This window comes from Amphibalanus amphitrite, unplaced genomic scaffold (assembly GCF_019059575.1).
Source record: "Amphibalanus amphitrite isolate SeventyFive unplaced genomic scaffold, NRLGWU_Aamphi_draft 000124F_arrow, whole genome shotgun sequence".
NCBI lineage: Eukaryota > Metazoa > Arthropoda > Thecostraca > Balanomorpha > Balanidae > Amphibalanus > Amphibalanus amphitrite.
In genome coordinates, this window is record NW_024881619.1 from 576,078 (window position 1) to 596,094 (window position 20,017).

A 20,017-nucleotide genomic window follows, 5' to 3' on the forward strand; every position below is an offset into this window, starting at 1 on the left:
ATGTATTGTTTTAGGACTCTAGCGGTTGGCTCATAAAAACTGAAACATTTTCACAAAATCTGTAAGGCAATTAATATTTCTCTGAAAGAACTTAAATATTCAAAAGCCAAACACCATGAAATACAGGAATCAGAACGAAAAAGTAACCCGAAAATCCAGCCTAATAACCGGCTCCTAAAACTGCGGCAAAATCAGCACTTTTCCCCGCAACTCGTTGTCCAGACGTAAATATGCATGATAACTTCACGTGCGGATTCAATGCTGACCGTCTCGAGCATAGGTAAGTGAAGCCGGTTTTTAGGTTCATGTGAGGCTAATCTTGTAAAAACTGCGTTGTGTCCAATGATAGGTTTTCCCTGCTCCGGTGTGAACCCGGCTTTAGTAATGGATACTCACCGGAGGGAACGAGGCTTTGTTTAGGACCGACCTTGGTGCAAGTAGCGTGGGGTGGCCTTGAGTATGTATTCGGGCTGTGTACGGTTTGCTGTGTACCACGTGTGGCGTGTCAATGACCTATTTCTGAAATCCAGACTTACCTTTTACTCGGTGTTTCGAGACCGGGAGAAATGGGTCTTTCGGAGGAAGACTAGATCAATAGAGTTGGGCACCTAACATCTCAGCGGTGGGATGGTAACTTACAAGAATGTAGAGGCTCGCACGTTCGTGGGGCGCTCGAACTGCGGCAAACGTGGCGCAGGCATGATGCAAGATTATTGCCTGTGATGCTTTGTGAAGCCGGCGTGCCTTGGTGGCAATTGGCAAATGAAAGGCTATGTGCTTGTGAAGTCCTTGGTGAAGCCAATTTGTCTTGGTGACAGCCGACAGGTGCCAATATCTGACTTTGTGACTTTGTGAAAAACCTGGTGCTTTGTGTGACCAAAAGGAGGACATTGAATACTGTGTGAAGCACGTCATGGGACATTGCTGTAATGTGGTTGGTAAATGCTAAGTGAAAAATCAGCCAACAGCACCTACCTTCAGAGTCGGGTTAGAACTGCAAGGCCTGCGGAAAGTCAGTTGGATTTTCAGTGAAAGCTGACATTGCCCAAGATACATCTGTGTGAAGTTTGGGTCCGAGACAGCCTATGTGAAGCAACTATGTTCTTTGTGATGATCACTTGCAAGGACTAAGTGAGACCAGTGATCCCTGTGAGTGTTTCTGTGTGAGACGAGTACCTGACGTGAGTACGCTAAGTGAGTTTGTATGTGTACTAGGTGTACGGCGTTGTCATTGCTGTGTGATTTTGGATTTAAGATAGTTTAGAGTTGGTAACCATGGTGAGTATGGGATTGCCACTTCCAACATTTGATCCTCAGGATTATAAGCGTTTCTTTAGGCAGATAGAGAGGAGAATGAAAGTAGAAAAGAAAACCCCAGACGAGGTGTATGATCTATGTGTGTATGCCATTGGGGCGAATGAGAAAACTGAGTGGATAGCAACAGCTCTTGAAGAAAAGGTGCCAAAAGCGGAAGACAATGTGCCATCACTGCAGGACATTGAGAGGGGTGTGGTACAGTTGCTGGAACCAGAAAATCTCAAGGGTTTTCTGCTGCGAGATCTTGATGAGCTTCGTCTGGCAAGGAACCAGAGTCCACGTGAGTACCTGCAGCATGTACGTGACAAAGTACAGAGGGCCATACCAGAGGCCAGCACTGAGACCTGGGATCAGATGTCCATCCATCAAGCAATAAAAGGGGCACCAGACCATTGGCGACAAAGGCTGTTTGAAGCTAACTGTCAGACTGTCGAATCCTTGGTGAAGAAGATGACAACTCTGAGACTGTCTGAGAGAGCACCACCCTCTGTGGGTAGGGAAAGTGTCTCACGTGTGAGTGGCAGCTACCGGGGTGCCAGAAGTGGTCTGAATCGGGGAGCCACTCCAAGAACCTGTTATGGATGTGGGAAAACAGGTCACTTCATAAAGGATTGCAGAGCTCAGTGTTCTAAGTGTGGCAAAAGGGGCCACATCGAGTCTAAGTGTAGAGCGAACGAAGTGAAGGAAAAGAAAGCTGGTGCTGTGAAGAGAGTGAATGGGAACAGAGAAGTGAGGATGCAGGTCCAGATCAATGGAAGAGAAGTTGATGTTGTGGTAGACACAGGGAGCCAGCACAACCTCATGAAGCCAGAGGTTGCCCAACAAGTAGCATTGAACGTCGTAGCAAAGCAGACACCACCACTGGTTACTGCTGTCGGAGAGGAAGTGCAAATCGAGGGAGTTGGTGTAGCAGACATCATGATGAATGACAGTACAGTGCACGCAGAGTTCTTCATCGTCTCCGAGTTGACTGATGATGTCATCTTGGGTCTGGATACACTCGGGGAGCTCGGAGTGCTGATCGAGTGCCGAAGGGGACAGGTGAAGACCAGACGAGTCTCTGACGACTTCAGAGGGAAGTTCCAAACTCTATTCAATGAAGAAGATGCTCATGGATGCATAAAGGGCGTAACACACCGGATTGAGACGAGTGGTCGTCCAGTCGTGAGTAAACCGTATCGTGTGCCACTGCATCAACAAGAAGCTGTGAGAAAGCAGCTGAATGACCTGTGTGAAAGGGGCGTCATTGAGAAGAGTGAGTCAAGTTACGCGAGTCCAATGGTGGTGGTAAAGAAACCTGATGATACTCTACGTATCTGTGTGAACTACCAAGCACTCAACGACCAGATGGAGAAGGATCCGTACCCAGTACCGTCGTTGAGCAACATCATGGTGAAGTTGCGAACAGGAACATGGTTCACGAAGTTGGACCTCCGGACTGCGTACTGGCAGATCAAGCTGGACGAGTCAACGAAGCACAAGACAGCCTTCATAACGGATCAAGGTCTCTTCCAGTGGACAGTCTTGCCGATGGGAATGAAGAACTCGGGAGCTGTCTTCCAACGGGCGCTGGATGACATCCTGTCGGGACTGCCCTATGTGACAGCGTATGCCGATGATGTGTGCGTGTTCACCACTGAAGACAACCTGGATGTGCACATGCAGCAAGTGGGGGAAGTGCTTCATCGCCTTCAAGATGCTGGAGTTCGTCTGCGGTTTGAGAAATGCGAATTCGCCAAGAAGACAATCAAGTGCCTGGGACACGAGGTCAGCCACGGAAAGGTCTCAACGCTGGTTGACAAGGTGGAAGACATCACGACATGGCCTGAGCCGACATCGGCGGTGGAAGTACGACAGTTCCTAGGGCTAGCAGGCTTCTACAGGCAGTTCGTACCACATTATGCTGAACTGGCGGCGCCGCTCACTGACCTTCTGAAGAAGAATGCACCGTTCATCTGGGGAAAGCAGCAGGATCAAGCGTTCGAGGCACTGAAAACGGCTCTGGCAAGTCCACCCGTCCTCGCGGAGGCAGACCCTACCAAACCGTTTGTGGTGACAACGGACGCCTCAGACGTGGGGTGCGGAGTCGTCTTGGAGAATGATGGGAAGCCGGTGGCGTATGCATCGAAGAGATGGAGTGTGGCCGAAGCCAAGAAGAGCGTGACGGAGAAGGAGTTGGCCGCGGTGATCTTTGGCGTGAAGAAATTCAGGTTCTTCTTGAAGGGAGCCCACTTCCTGGTGGTGTCCGACCATAAGCCGCTTCAGTATCTGCTCAGGAAGAGGAACGCGGCGGAACATCTGCGGGACAAGTTGCTGGAACTCGCGGAGGACTACGACTTCGACATCAAGTACCGACCGGGGCAAGAAATTCCCCATGCAGATGCGCTCTCACGAAAGCCGATAAGAAGACTGGCGTTTGAGTCTGACGCGCTGAAGGTTGCTATCGAAGCAGATGACGACATACGTGCTTTCAGAGATGGGCTGCTACGTGGAGGCCCTGGAACGACCTCCAGTGCAGAGATGCAGTTCTATGCGTCGGAGAAGTCCAAGTACTACGTATCTGATGGTGTCGTGATGAGGAAATCGAGTCATGGCGCGGTGCCGCAGGTTGTGGTGCCGAGGCAGCTGAGAAATCGTGTACTGGAGATGTGCCATGACCACCCTACCGCGGGACACTTGGGAGTTCGACGAACATTGGCGCGGCTCACGAAGAACTACTATTGGCACAATGTCAAGAAGGATGTTCGGAACTGGTGCAGAAGCTGTTTGAAGTGTGCTCGTAACAAGATCGAGCGACAACACCACTGTGAAGGCCGTGGTTCTGTACCAGTGGTCGGAAAACCCGGATCTCAGTGGGGGGCAGACATCTTGGGCCCTTTGAACACAACCATTCGGGGAAGGAGGTACGTGCTTGTAGTCACTGACCTTTTCACCAAGTGGGTGGAAATCTTCGCACTCACGGACACCACAGCCGCTACAGTGGCGAGGAAGATCGCGAAGGTCTTCACAAGATTCCCTCAGTGCAGCGAGCTTCTAACGGACCAAGGAGCCAATTTTGAGAGTGAGCTCGTGAGAGTTGTGCCGCGTGCTGGGAGTGACAAAGCTGAGGACGACGCCTTATCACCTAGCTGGGAACGGGCAAACGGAACGCTTTAACGCCACTCTGTGCGAAATCTTGAGGACACGTTGCGATGGACAATGGGACGAGGCGCTCCCGTGGGCAGCATCTGCGTACAACAGCTCCGTACACGCTGCGACGGGGTTCACACCCTACGAGCTGATGTTTGGGTCGCAGCCGGACGGGATGGCGGTGCATGAACTCCAAGGAGCAGGCGCGGAGGAGGGCCATCGTTTCAGGTCGTACGTGCAGGTAGCCCGAGACATCCACCGTGATGTACAGAAAAATTCAGCTCGAGCGCTGGAAACACTACAGCGGGACCTGGACGGCCGTCGGGTACCTCCCTCAGGAAGCGGTTTCGAGCCGGGGTCAATGGTGATGATGAAGCGGCTTCGAAAAGGGGGAAAACTGGAGGAGTTATACGAAGGGCCTTACGAGGTCTTGGAGACCCGGCGTCCGGACTACGTCATACAACGTGAGGGAAAAGCCTACACCATTCACGGCTGTCATCTCCGCCCGTGGCGAGGATCGGCTGAGATCAGTGAGCGTCAGGACGCACTCACCTGTGACTCTGATGGAGACCTCGCTCAAGAGCCCGGTGAGGACTGGCTCAACATCGACGAGGTCGACGAGTCCGTCGACGAGATTGACGAGTTCGCCGACGAATGTCGCGAAGACAATGAAGTTCGAGACGGTAGAGGTGGACCGGATCCCCGTCTGACGAACGGCCGTGATTCTCCCTTGGCCTTCTTGCCTCAGCGAACCCGGTCGGGACGTCCGGTACAGAGAAATTGTCGTTATATGTAATCTGACTTGGGGGTGTCTGTGGTGATTGGTTATGTGTTACCTCGTTTGCTGACGGCAAGGGCGAATGTGATCGTCTGACTGCCCCGAGGACCGTTGTTAAAAGGGGTGGGGGATGATAGGTTTTCCCTGCTCCGGTGTGAACCCGGCTTTAGTAATGGATACTCACCGGAGGGAACGAGGCTTTGTTTAGGACCGACCTTGGTGCAAGTAGCGTGGGGTGGCCTTGAGTATGTATTCGGGCTGTGTACCACGTGTGGCGTGTCAATGACCTATTTCTGAAATCCAGACTTACCTTTTACTCGGTGTTTCGAGACCGGGAGAAATGGGTCTTTCGGAGGAAGACTAGATCAATAGAGTTGGGCACCTAACATCCAAAAGGTGGCACCCTTCCTTTAATTCGAATTCAGCTCGAAAAAAACTGACCTAGAAACATGTCAAACTCGAAAAAGTGAACCGAGGTCACCAAAGGTCAATGACCTGACCTGACCTTCAGGTGACCTTGACACCCACCCTAATGCATGGGGGCAACATCATATCACATGTTTGAACGCTTGAAACCACGAAAAGACTGCAAACGCGCTGCTAATGCGAGCCGACATACGCTGAATCGCGGTTCCGGCCAAACATGGTCTCGAAAAGTAGGTCACAGGTCAAAGGTCATTTGGGTCAGGGTCATGAAATTTTCAGGATGGGTGTTAAATTGATCAATGCGAGGGTACTGAAAGTTTCGTCGCGATCAGCCGCTTTTTAAGCGAGTTATTCGCGAAAAACCTTAGGGGGGTTGCATCAACCCCCCCCCCCCTGTGCGGGCGAGGTCATGTTTTGATAGCAAGACTGAAACAGACTTTTTTGGGTAGCCAGGAAATCGCATGCCAGAGCCTATTCAAATTCTTTTATCGGCCTTTATATGCACCAGTCGCATACAGGTACGGGATTTAGCATACGATTTCCAGACAATCGAACGACTGTTTGGAGACAACAAAGCAAGGAATGAGTGAGTTAAGTTGAAAGTATTAATTTGGTTCAAAATGATGATGTAGATAACCTAGTTATTTAAAGCTGAATATCTTATGACGAGAGCGGTTGGCATTTTTGGTATGCAGTGTTATTCATTGAGAACCGGTCGGAGCGTTTGAGTCTTTAATTTAGTGGTCGCCTCTTACTAATCATGCGGCATACACGCCGCACATAACCGCCAATGCCGCAACGTAGCTTAGATTTCGAAGTAAGCATTTAGTCCCACCCAGGGGGGCGACACGGCTATTCGCGCAATGTATTAATTTATGGGCCGCGCGGGGCCTCGCGATGACGCGGCTGGAGGCAACTGCTCAGCGCGCTAGGATACTTCTGGCGGGGCGGGGCGCTGAACGGTGTGCAATGAATGGGTTATGGTCGGGCCGACAGAGATGAGGTATTGAATTTGAATTGACATCAGCAATCAGGTGGGGAATGAGAACGTTCCTAATCGAGCTTGGGTTGGGGAAAGCCGAAAATATCGCGATCGGCTCATAGCTCAGACAGGGCCGGGTGCCGTACCATGTGTTGTATACATATTTAGGCGGGCAGACAGAGATGAGTTATTGGATTTAAATTCACCTTACCATCGGTTTCTGGTGGGGTTTGAAAATGGTTTTAGTCAAGCTCGGAGTGGGGCAACCTACTGGCGGATCCAGGGGAAGGCATTTGGGGCAAATGTCTTCCCCCACATTGGCAGCGCCCGAAATCGCTTTTCGAGAATCAAAGAAAACTTCACAACTTTTCTGAGGAAATGTTGGTTAATCACACTGCACAGCAGTGCGCAAGGAATCGAAATCAGCGTTTTTTTTAAATTAATTCCGAGAAACCTTTTTGCGGTAAGCCCCCGCAGTGTCCAAGACCGCTTCCTGGATCCGCCAGTTGTGAATAAGTCACGGTCGATACCGAGCTTCGGCGGGACCAGGCGCTGTATACGTTGTTCTTTCAATGAAGAGGTGGACAGACAGCTAGCCCCACATCCTACTGCTATGCCCGTGCTTCTGTGGGTGAAGCACTAAAGCATCACGGAATCCCACAGGACCTGCGAGTCGACGAGGTGGGCCGCTTTGGCCGCCGGGTACTGCAGCTCCCTGGAGTTGCCTGGGACCGATGGCAAAACAACAGCTCCGGCGGTGCCCCTAAGGGCCGTAGTAATTAGCGAATTCCTGTAATTTAGAGATCATATCCTCAATAATCTCCATTACCATTTTATATTCCTAAACAGTATGACAGAACAATTATGCTTGCCTACGTTCAGGCATTACCTCTGATGGTCATACGTCCAGTACACTGTACAACATGTGTTGTCTGTCAAACAACAATCGACGACGGGATCTCTTCTCATTATCTCTTAAGCCATCGGTTGTCAATTCACCCACCCCGTTTCCCTAAAAATAGACGGTCAGATTCGGCCTGGGTCCTTACGACCCCTCTAGATTCGCCAGAGACGGGATCGGATCGCCGTTATTGCACCCGTCTTAGTGTGCAAGACGTCACCCGTCTATGACAGCTTCGACCACGAACTTCGGACGGGGTGATCGGTCCACGAATGTACGAACCATCCAGGCCTAGAGTGTATCGAGGCTTAAAAGAATGCAGTCTGTAGATCAATAAACATAACAATGGTGGTATACAACCACATTAAAATATCTCCCCGGCTCCCGCAACGTTCCAACGCCCCTCCGTTATGTATTCGCCTTGTGTGTCCGCCGAGCCGGCTTGCCTCCAATGACGTCATCGGCCGGCCGGCGGCGTTCAAGGTCAAACGGCTGGTGTCCTTACCTGGAGTTCTATAGCCTTGGTCCCACCCTGTAAAATCTGGCCGCGGCAACACTGATAGCATTTTGGCACTTTTGACGAGGCTCCCGCTCTAGGTAGTTTATTTGGCGATATTTTCGATGCAGTGGTCTTCAAATATTTCGAGGGGATCATTTTGTAATTTTTAAGCAGTATTGGCATCTTTTGCAACATCACTGACGGAGATATAAGCTTGCGACAAACCCTATGTAAACGCGTCTATTGTAGTTTGTCTGTTTGTCGCATTACTTGTCATGACTCTTGACTCTTGTCAACCAATCAACTGCAGAGTGGAATGATTCTTTAAGGATTATTTACTATTTTGATACACACCCCTACTTCTATTACAACCTAACCTAACCTAACCTACAAACCTACAACCTAAAACCTAAAACCTACAACCCTACAACCTAACCTAATACCCTTCTATCTTCAGAAACTGATAGCTGATTAAGGGCTGGTTCCCGATTGCTATGGTACCAATTACCAATACATTTCTGGACATTTTTTGTTCTTTCATAAACTGGAATCACGTAGGGAAGTACCATACCCACCTATCTCAGTTCTTAGTATGTAGAGCAATTTTAAAGACATATTTGATAAATTTGTTGCCAGTGCCATACATACATACATAAAGGTTCATTAGACGATGTGACAGTCATCGACTGGTAAAAAGGCCATACATGGGCTCCTGTACTATGGTGGCACCACAGGTTGATGTAGATTGTAGAAGTAAAAAGCATCACAAAAATTAAAGAATTAAGAACAGTGCATTTCAAAAGTAATCCAGACACCTACCTGGGGATCACATCCTGTTCATTAGACCTATGAGATGAATACAGGCGAATTGGACTTAAATACCGCTCGGGTTTGGCTCGTGGTACAACAAACTTTCGCTGCCGGCACAAGGGGGCCTCCCGCCTCAGTCCTCACAGTCACATTTGCCAGCTGCTCGATTTTGCAAGCTCTTTTTTTGACTTGCTTGATTGCTTGTGTTTGTTGCTGTGTCAGTCCCTTGTGCCATGTGTGTGCATGCATACAGTGTATTCTCTCACTTCACTGTTTTGTATATGCCTTTTTTGCCCTCAGGAATCTGGCAAATATTGCTAAAGCCCTGGTTTCCAAGCTTACTTAGCTCTCCAAATTTACACAGGCCTAGCACATTAGCACTGCCACTTCTAGGATCAGGCACTGGCTAGTGGGTGATATCTGTACATAAAACATATATACCAACAGTTTTAGATGCTGTGTTAAACTAAAGAAGACCAACCATGCCTCAACCAAGAGAATCACAGATAAAACAATATCTAACAAAGGTATGTACCTGTTTGATCTGTATATTTTCAGTAAATAGTGTGTTCTTTCTTGTCTGAAGAATATTGAAAGCAGCTCTTTACAATGCCTTTCATTATCATATAAATTATCATTGCTGATTGTTAAAAAGATTGGCTGGTCTCAATTTATTGAATCAAATGAAAACCTGACTTCATGTATTAATGCAACTAAGTTAGTTTCTTCATATTCAGTCATGTAAAAGCATTTAATTGGCTCTCTGACATTATTTTACAAAGTGAAGGAACTTAATCATATGGCAAAGTGGAACCTTGCCATTGATATGCAATACTGATTACTGAGTGCTTGTAAAATCTGCTTATATGAAGCTTATTGTTTTTTTTTTCAGTACAAGAATCCGGTTACAACGAATGGTGATGTTATGAATGCATTGCGCCACTATCGTGGTCTACAAGCAAAGCTGAGTCCATTTGGTGAGCTTAACCCATTGACCTTTATTGTGTGATAACTGATCTGAGCCAATCCAGACACCTGCTTCTATACTGTAGTTGATTCATTAGATGTTGTTTTTTTAGTGTAGGTATTTTGTCATATTTGTTGGTAAGTGATGTCTTTGGTTTGATGTTTTTTTATCACATTCATGCATGCTATGCATTTGCAGTGCTTAGCCTCTGCCTTGGCAGGGGATGGGGAGAGGGCGTATTGAGCCACACTAGTTTTATTTGTGTGTGGAGATAATGCCCCTCTCAGTGCTGCTGAGCTTCGCATAGCTTGTCATGCATCAATTTCGCACCATTTGTAAAAATATTGGCCCCAGGCCAATATTTTTATTGGCTCACCAGGTCAGCTCACCAGGTCAAGCTAAGTAACCATGCCTCTAAAAAACTTAGTGATTCAGTCATTTCTACAGCTTATCCGTTATAAGCTAGAAACTGGGTCGCATGAGGTATGAGAATATCAGTGCCAAGAATTCGTCTATCTCAGATTTTTCGTCTGTGACCTGGGATCAGGTCATCTTTGTTACCTCACCATTATAATGCAATGGTGGAAAAGTACAAATTCTCTGCTTTAAACAAAGTACAAACACATCAAAGCTGCACACATCAAAGCTGCAATATCTTTTCAGAATCAAAACATGTTTTCTGCCCATATGCATTGGGCAGAGTGCAGCTGATGGTCATTGGTCACTTGTAAAGTCGTGTTAGGTCATGAATGGTCACTAGCAGTTTTTCAACAATATTTATTTATGGATGCCTGGTACAGTGATCAGAAACATTGTAGCCAAAGAGCTTCAAAGCGTCTTTTTGCGGCAATTGATATTTTGGTTCACAATGAAGCACGCTGATTTAAGAACATAATGCTAAAATCGAGAAAATTGTACTTGAATTTTTTTTCAGTTCTTCATATCCAGTGACCTCGGCATTGGCTCGATCCAATGCCGAAAAGTATCTTTATCTTCTGAACGTTTTGAGAGCTGTCAATTGCTTTTTCACATCTTTCTGGCTTTCTTAGCTTTTAAATTACTTGGCATTAGCGTAATACCCCACCGCCACCCCCACCTAGTTATGTCGAAGTTGGCTGAGGTGCCGGCTAATCTATTGCTCTTTTTTAATTGTCAGAATGAGGCATTGTTTTAGTATTGAAATGGCATGGTCGTCTCTTGCTCCTCACTTGGCCTACCACTTGGACGTAGTGAGTGTGAGATCGTATAGTGCAGCACATCGTTTGGCCCATTGTTGCTATCTAGCCATCTGGTAACTGTTGATAGAGGATGGCCCTAAATCCAGGAGGACAGTGCCAGCTTTTGATTATGCAGGGTTAAATTTGTTTTAAATTTTACCGGTGAAACGAAAGCGGCCAAGGTATCCTCACGTGGTGGATCCGTGGCGTCACCGAAATGTTTCCGCTTTAGCTTGACCTTAGCCGTGGACATCTGCATCGAGAGCTGTCCATCAGCAACTGGTAATAGATTTGCAAAACGTTACATCCTGCCGACATATTCAGCCACATCATAGAAGTGTAGTTTTTAGTCACGTTCTGACTTCAATATGTTGTGTTTTGTTTGTATTTCCAGTATTTGATGATGGGACTCGCCAAGAGCTCTGCTGTCTGGAGGGCACCATTCCAGTCCAATACAAAGGTACCTACTACCTACAGAGACACCACTGATCACCTGCATCAAACAGTCGAAAGTCTGAAGAGTATTTTGCCGCTAGAAAGTAGTACTTTTTATAAAATGATATTGATCATATTGACACATTCCGGATTTACGATTAACTAGTGTACTGATTTGTAATGCTTATTTTCCACATGCTTTTCACGTGCTTTTTTCTGTTCTCTATCACATAATCCTAGGAGTGGCAGTTACAATGGCTTTCAAGCACCTTGACATGTTTATCTATTATACCTCCTACGGTGCATTTTACGACCACGCTGCTCCCTCCGTCCGTGTCCCTCGTCCCCTGCGGCCCTGCTCGCGCGGCGTCTGACATGCCGCCCCCTCCTACAACCTCAGGCAGCACCTACAACATCCCGCTATGCATCTGGCTGATGCAGCAGCACCCGCTCGTCGCTCCGCTCGTGTTCGTCAAGCCCACCGCCGACATGCAGATCAAGGTCTCCAAACACGTCGACTACAACGGCAAGGTGTACCTGCCGTACCTCAGCGACTGGTCTCAGGTGAGAATAGGGCGTGATGGTGGGTCTCCGGTGAGAATGTGAGCGTCTGGTGAGAAGAATGTGCGTGTAAGAGTCCCAAGTGACATTGATGCCTTTTCAGTGTGTAAGTAGTTGCTTGCGCTTCCAGCTTATTACGGAGCAGGCGAAGCGAGCGTAGGAGTATGAGCGGCCGGCCGGCCGGCCGTGCGGACGCTTTTGCGAGGCTTATATCTCAGCAACCACTTGACCGATTTACACGCGGTAATTTTTGTAGGGTAGCTTCATTCCTTCTACCAAGTATTGGACTATTCCCGATGCATGTGGGTGACCCCTTATGCACGTGCCACGTGCAAAACGAAGAGATGTCTGTTTTGTAATTGTTGCAATATCTCGGTAACTACTTGGCTGATTGCGCTGAAAGTTGGCATGTACATAGGTAGGCACCCACTAGGCACTGCATATCCATGTGCCAGAGTTGGGGTGCTGCTGCACGTGCGCACGTGCAGGGGTCGTTTCCAGATCTCGAGAACGGCTGGACAGATGGTGCTCAAATTTGGTACACGGTTAGGGACCAGTTAGTAGGGTGCCGTGCACAAGTCAGTTGGGACCCATTTTGCACGTGCGCACGTGCAGGGTGCCGCTCCCAGATCTCGAGAACGGCTTGGCCGATTGTGCTTAAATTTGGCACATCGCTAGAGACCGGTCAGTAGGGTGCCGTGCACAAGTCAGTTGGAGGTACCCGCTCGAAATTTCGCACGTGCAAGGCTCACCCTCTCGCTCGCTCCGTTAGTCGCCCCAAAAGGCGTTTTACTGGTGTATACATCTTCATTTGAGTTTTAAGAAACTGTGGATCCTTCTGCTACTGGGGCTTCTTTTAACGCACCATGTTGTCTTTTTCCTCATTTTGACGTTACCTAATGCATGCATTGTTATAGAAGTTCACTGCCTCATTAATATTTCGCATATGGGTAGCTTTCTGAAACTAATTCCATTGGAAAGTTATGTTTATCGGAATTGTTTGACTAAAATTCATTTATATGGAATTTGAAATCATAATTTCCGAAAATGCCTACGAAAATAACGCATTATTGTCTTGTTTTTACGTCAAAGACCAATAAAGTGGATCTTTTTTCAAGTAGTAGACCCCAATTAAGGCATTATTTTAGATCTATCAAATTTCATTTGTATTTTGAAAGTCGCTCCTGACGTTTCAGAAATTATGAATTACACAAAACCAGTTACATAGCGAGAGTTCGACTCCAAGAAGTTGCTATATTTTTGCTTTGTTTTATATTATTTTGTAATTTGTCGGTTATTTTCAGAATGAAGGAGGCATGGGTGAAATCCTAACGTCAGGGTCGGTGAGTGGACGGCCACATCATGGCATTACTGGTCATTGGAAACGCATGTCATGGGCGTCAACTAAATCCGTACCCTGCTGAGCAGTTTTAAACACTGAGAATTGCATCGATGACGCGAAAATGTTGTGTGTTTTGGGGTCTTGATGTTTGTTTTCTGAAGATGCGAAAAAATCCATGGAAACATTTAATTTGATCTATAAGCCTCTCCGAAGGCGAAACCGTTGACCTTAGATGTAACATATGCTGATTGTGATATAAAACTGGAAGGGCACAACCAAATAATAGATACCAAAAATGTTCAGTTATTTGCGCGTTGAACCAATTTGAAAATAGCGAATAAGAAAATTAGACACCTTATTAGGTATCTTCGGTGACCTGATGTTTGACCTGATAAGACCAAACAAGTTACTTTCGATGTGTTTTTACAAGATTTTGAATGCCGCCTGCCGCTTCTCTCTTCGGCACTCCGAACTTGGATTAGAGGGGTTCAACCCCCAGCAGGTACCATGGGTGCTAAATTGGCGGTGCCCGGGCGCAGCAAAGCCGCCGCCGCTCTAGCGGTGACCTTGACCCGCGCCGTCTGTTGCGGCCCCAAAGTCAAGCTGGCGTAGAATTGGGAGAGCTAGGGCACCCTGAACTCGGAGGAATTCCGTACCCATGGCAGGTACTGTAGACTTTCAGAGCGGACAATTGACATTTGACATGTGCATATTCCTTGTATCTGTTAGGCCGCTCGGCTCGGATGTTCGAACATTTTTCTTATGTAAATTTTAATTTTCCGACACATTTTTAACGTTACGCTGTTTTGTTTCTGTCATACGTAGCCATATGCTCATAAATATTAAGTGCGAAGAACAAGTGTGATGAGACTTTGATGATCCAGCGGATTTCCTGGAACCTGTGTATGCGTACCATACAAAACATGATTTTGTTTTCAGTCAAGTAGCGTAGTTGGCTAGGCTAGCGACTACTATTTACCACAAGGTACTGTCTCAAATGAACCACATAGCGTCCATTCGCTGGTCTCGAATCGCACGCGGTGACGTGCATTGTCTTGGTGTCCGTATTACTCTGCTGTACGGTGCGGTGGTAGCGCAGTCTGTCTGATAAGGACAGATGCCATGCCAGAGCCGATGGGACACCTGGGTGAACTCACTACAGGTACTTTTTATGTCTGTGTAATGCACGTCTAGCAGACTCACCGGTGTTGAAATAAATGATGAATGATGATGATAATGAGTGACTGGCCTGGGGATTGCTGCTGCCTGCTTGGTTAACGTCGCCGGCTGGCTGGACCGGTGTTAACCGTCCCCGCTTCAGGAAAGTGTCGAGGATGTCACGATTGGTGTTTTGTCGTGTGATGCCATGTTATGGGCAGCAGTGCTGCCTTTTCGTGTTTGCCAGTTTCCACCGAAATGGCGTCGGTGTTTCAGGGTGAAGTTCATAAACAAGATCTGAAGTCAGCATTTCACTTGATAATTACAAAGGGCAAATGGATGACCGGTTCATCCGTCAATGTTTCGTGAACTTTACCCCATTTTGAGCGATGAAATACGAGCAAATGTAAAATTTAAATTCTACCTCCGTCCTTCAGCCTTTGCTAACATTCCGTCTCATCCGCTTGCACTTGAGACATCATGCACACTGCTCTAGCACATATAAGTCCGTTGTTCATATAAGTCCGTTGCGTCCGTTGTTCTGATCCGTTGCTATGCGCCCTCTGCCCGGCAGGCGTCGTCGGACCTCCTCGGGCTCATCCAGGTGCTAGTGATCATCTTCAGCGAGGCGCCGCCGGTGTTCGCGCGGCCCCGCAATGCCCGGCCTTACCCGGCCTACACAGGACAGCAGGGTGAGACGCGACACGCTAGTCGCTACGGCCGGCGTGGTAGTGCGGGTGACGTACATTTGTTTGTGGGTGCAGAGAGCGGGAACGGGTTTGTGTTTGATATTTTGGTTTTCTTTTTGATAGCTTAATGCTTCAGATAATTTGTCTACTCTCTTTCAACGTTTTGTCACGGAATTGAATTGGTTGCTTTGTTCTTGACTGGTACTGGTTAGCGAGGCTGATTCCTGAAGTATATCGTTTGATGAGTTTGTCCGTGAACTGAAGGTCCCAAGTGCCGACTATTCACCAGTAACACCCGTATCTGACTGTCCGTCGCCGTCCCCGACAGGGTACCCGGGCTCGGAGCCGTCCTACCCGTACCCGACGCAGCCGACGATGCCGTACCCGGTACAGCCTCCGGCGCAGCCGACGTACCCGACGCCGTACCCGCCTTACCCGGGCGCGGCCAACACGCCCTATCCGGCGTACCCCTCGCCCTCGCAGGTAGGTGACAATGTTACATATATGTCAAGTAATCTTGGATGACAACAGGCTGAACCGATGTGGCGTAGATTTGTTGTTTCTTCATTTTCGGTGATGCGAGAGCTGATGTTGAGTTTTGTATCGAACGATGAAATGCTTATGTGATGGTTTGTGTTTTTGTCTTTTCTGTATCTGCTTTTGGAGATGACAAACTAAAAATGAATAGGCAGTCCTCTCGCCATGGGAATATTACTCGAAATCAGCGTGATTGATTTAATTGAAGCACAACAATATTTAATTATACCATGATAGAGAAAATGTTCCCTGCCCCACCCCTCCCCCGGATGCGCCTTCTCTCCGGTGGCCGCTCGTCTCCCTCTCACTCCACCGGAACCTCTTCAGCCGCAGCCGAGCGCGGACGGCAGTGCCACCATCGGCGAGGAGCACATCCGCGCCTCGCTGCTCTCGGCCGTCCAGGACAAGGTGCGCCGGCGCGTGCGCGAGCTGTCGTCCCAGGTGCAGGCGGAGCTGGACGTACTGTCCGGCACCGAGCGCGACCTCCAGCAGGGCAAGACCAAGCTGGACGAGACGGTGCAGAAGCTGGAGCAGGAACAGGTGACGATGGACAGGGCTCGGAGGGGAGAATGGAGAGGGGAGGAGGGGAGAGTTACGGGGCATAGCGCCTTTCATTGGGAGGTTTTTGGGAAGGCCTGACTGATGCTGCCACGTGGCGGGCCTGGCAGCTGTTTTGGTTAGGAATATTTCTGAGTTCTGACAGTGAATCTTTAACCCTATTCCTGGCGGGCTCCGCCGGGACAAGAAACTGGCGGGGGGGGGGGGCGATTCGGCCCCCCTTCAGATCTCAAAAACTACACATCGCAGCGACAAACGGCGAACGGCGTTTGATAGGTCGTTTAAAGATCTACAACTTTTACATAAAACATTTTCAGGTCAGGTCAATATTGAGGTCACCAGAGGTCATCAACGATAAAATGTTTTGGAATTAGTTACCTATATAACTTTTAAACTAAGAAACATAGAGACATAAAACCAATACATTTTTTGTTGCTCTCGCCGAGGCGATGCGAAATAAGTATGTGATGACCTTCACAGGTCAATTTGAAATTTGACCTGAGGTCAAGGCCAGGTCATTCATCAATGAGGTTGTGGGGTATGGTCATGCTGCATACCAAACGACGCGCCTTGACCAGGCGAGCAGTTTGGTACCACTTACAAGTCTTTAGCACCATCATGTCGTGATTTATTGACAGAAAAACGATTTATGACGTCACATGACCTCAGATGACCTTTGCCGGTGCTCCTGTCAATTAGCGGCACCAGGATCATCACCGATGAGATAATCTTCCATAATACTGAAAGAATTGGGTGGTTTTGACTCGTTTACACGAAGCAGGAGGCGTTTCAATATTTTCCCATAGGCTTGCAATGTAAAGGTCACGAGTCTGGCCTGACCTCAGGTCACAGATATGAAAATTCTGAGATATACAAATTGCACATACTGGTACCCTAACTAAAGCGTGAAGAGAAGAAATTGATCGGTCAAAAACTCTAGCTCTGGCGTGATTGCAAACTTTTCTGAGGTAGGGTCACCAAACCGCCTCTGGTGACCTGACCTGAGGTCAGATCAACTCAAAATTTTCAGAAATGTTGCATAAAAGCCTTTTAGGAACAGTCAGAAAATTTGAGCTTCCTAGCTCAAAGCGTTTGGGAGAAATAACCAAAAAACCTCAGGGGGGGCTCCTGAGGCCCCCCCGCCAGGAATAGGGTTAAACGGTATTCTGTGACTAAAAATCGATTCTCAGTCATCTGTTCGCATTTTACATAGATACGCAGCAGATATTTGATGTCAAGGATTTAACGGCTATAAGAGTGGGAGATATGCATTTCATATCCCGTTTGCACGTGTCTCGTTCTGTAACCTGTCCCCGACGGTAACTGTCCACTTCCGTCTGTCAACTCACGTCGTTCCCCTTCCCCCTCCCCGGCAGACGGCGCTGGACGAGCGACTCGGTCTGCTGCGCGAGAAAAACGCCGAGATGGACGCCGCCATCGCGCGCATGGAGGGCGAGGAGCAGATGGACATCGACGAGGCGGTCATCACCACGGCGCCCCTCTACAAACAGTGAGTCACCGCGCCCCACGGCTCCTCTCAACATTATCAGTCATATCCCCTTCGCGCCCGTCGACAAACAGTCCAATGCCCCTCTAGAATCGAGCCGAACGGTCTTGGCGCGTTCGGCACGATTGTAGACGAGTGCTCTTCACACGAGTAGCCGCGGGTTGTTCGTCATTCTTCTTTCACCGTGCCTTCTAACCGTTCCCTGTGCCCCCTGTGTCCTCTAGCCGCTCCCTTAATCTGTCCCTGTGTCTTCCAGCCATTACCCGTGCGCTCCCTGCGTGCTCCGACTGTCTCCCATTGCTGGTCTCTCGCTTCTGTCCCTGTATCTTCCAACCATTCCACGTGCGCCCTCTACGTTCTCTGATTGTTTGCCGTTGTTGTTGCCCCACCAGGCTGCTGCAGACGTTTGCCGAGGAGAATGCCACTCAGGACGCCATCTACCACCTTGGCGAGTCGCTGGGACAACACCGCATCGATCTCGACGTCTTCCTCAAGCAGGTACGGACGCTCAGCCGGCGCCAGTTCATGCTGCGCGCTACCATGCAGAAGTGTCGCCAGCGGGCCGGCCTGTCTGGCTAGAGCGGGGGCGGTGCGCGCCGCGTCTCGGTCTCGGACGCGAGTGGGGGCTGCCGTCCGTCCGTTCGGCCGGCTGTCGGCGGCTCCGGTGGTGACCCGGCTCCTGTGTGATGTGGTGAGCTGAGATAGGAGCGGCTGAACGGCCGGCGGGTGGATCACAGAGAGATAGAGGCAGCAGTGCCGGCAGTGTCGCCGTGCGGCATGTCGTCGCACACGCCCGTCGGACGGGACTAACGGCTGGGGAGGATTAGCCGGGCGAGAACTCAGCTAGGACCTGTGCACGGGCCAGGGCCGGCGTGGGGCGGCGACCCTGCCCTTGGAGGTCCGGGGGAAACGAGTCTGTGCATAGGAAACGACAGTCCAGGATTGCGCAGGATCCATGTGCTGCGGTCAGCAGAAGTATGTGCCCCGGATCGCAGTTCCGTGGGCTGTGTTTCAGTGCGATTGACAGGGAGTAGATATTCAGACGGTAACACTTAAATCTACGTAGCTTTGTATTCACTTCAAACTCGCGCTACGGCAACTAACGGGATGCTCACGTTACTGCTTTAATTTAAGTTAGTGTTTGTGACTGCTGCGGCCCTGATTTCGGTTTCGCTTAAACTCGAGTCAGCTTTGTGTCGTCTCCCTTGCTGCGTCTGTCGCCCACTTTCCTTCAGCATTCAACATAAGCTAGACGGAGGTCGACTGATTGAGAGCTCGAGCTGTGACTGTAGCCATCAGCTCATCGCTCTGTGCGGGAGACCGCAGTTTTCCCGAGTGCACGACTGCGCGTATTATCACTTACGGTATAGACAAGAGGCTGGGTTTTGTGGTCCGCTCTTATATTTGGTGCTCGTTGCCGTGGCGATACGGCGCCGTTAGACGTGTTCGTTCGTGTGTGTGGTAGCGTTTACGAGTGCGTTCGTATGCGTTTGTCCGCGTGCGATGGTGTCCAATCCGTACCACGCACCCACCAGTGCACGCACGTGTGGTTTAGTTTCGCAGCGAGTGGCTTTCACCCAGTGCGAGTGTTGGCGCTCGTTTCGAGCCATCTGATATATATAGCGTGAGTGAGATGGACCAGACAGTGATCGAGAGAGGCATATATCGCGTCAGTGATTGCGTGAAGGCGGCGAGGTGCAGTGATTGTGGTTTGGAGTAGCGGCGCCGGTGATAGCCACCAAAACTGGCCGTTTTAAGTGCGAGTCACAGCATGGTTGTCGCGGCTTGAGTCGAAATACAGAACCATCGTAATGCCTCTGTTTGGGGTGTCAGGTCACGAGCTAGGCGGAAGGCCGCAATAATTGAGTCTTGCTTAAAAGGCATGGGAAAAACATGGGAAGCGGTGAGTGGAGTCATGGGGGTGAATTTATGAACTATTCCAGTGGCTGTACCGGAAAGGGCAAGAGCAGAACGTGGTGGTGGGGGGGGGGGGCTCCGGCCGGGGCGTGCTACCTGACAGCGGAAAGTCCACACAGGAACAACCTAAACGTACTGGTAACTGAGCTAGAAGCATGAAATGTTTCAAGGCAGTAACTGGCATCAGCCATGGACCAAGACATTAAGGCTTCTGCTTTTGCGCATTTTGTCTCGCAGTGAGACTAAATGCGCAAAAGCACAAGCCTGAAGTCTTGGTCCATAGCTGA

General features: G+C 49.1%; 1 protein-coding gene across 6 annotated transcripts; it reads left to right on the forward strand.

Annotated features, from left to right (window-relative positions):
- Positions 1–216: 216 nt before the first annotated feature.
- Positions 217–19,626, forward strand: LOC122381674 (tumor susceptibility gene 101 protein-like). 6 transcript variants are annotated; one of them, XM_043366135.1, is made up of 10 exons: positions 217–280; positions 9,143–9,369; positions 9,735–9,819; positions 11,421–11,486; positions 11,862–12,025; positions 15,097–15,214; positions 15,540–15,694; positions 16,076–16,288; positions 17,683–17,816; positions 18,206–19,626. In XM_043366135.1, exons 2-10 carry the CDS (start codon positions 9,325–9,327, stop codon positions 18,390–18,392), a joined length of 1,167 nt encoding a protein of 388 aa, XP_043222070.1. In that variant the 5' UTR covers positions 217–280; positions 9,143–9,324; the 3' UTR covers positions 18,393–19,626. The 6 variants fall into 6 exon arrangements, with proteins under 6 accessions (XP_043222070.1, XP_043222068.1, XP_043222069.1 ...); XM_043366133.1 differs by lacking the exon at positions 217–280 and adding an exon at positions 8,046–8,130; XM_043366134.1 differs by lacking the exon at positions 217–280 and adding an exon at positions 8,124–8,162.
- Positions 19,627–20,017: the final 391 nt, after the last annotated feature.

Coding starts and splice junctions, on each gene's coding strand:
- LOC122381674 (XM_043366135.1), top strand. CDS start 9,325: ATGCCTCAACCAAGAGAATCACAGATAAAACAATATCTAACAAAG. Junction 15,215..15,539: donor GGCCTACACAGGACAGCAGG/GTGAGACGCGAC, acceptor CGTCCCCGACAG/GGTACCCGGGCTCGGAGCCG. Junction 16,289..17,682: donor AGAAGCTGGAGCAGGAACAG/GTGACGATGGAC, acceptor CCTCCCCGGCAG/ACGGCGCTGGACGAGCGACT.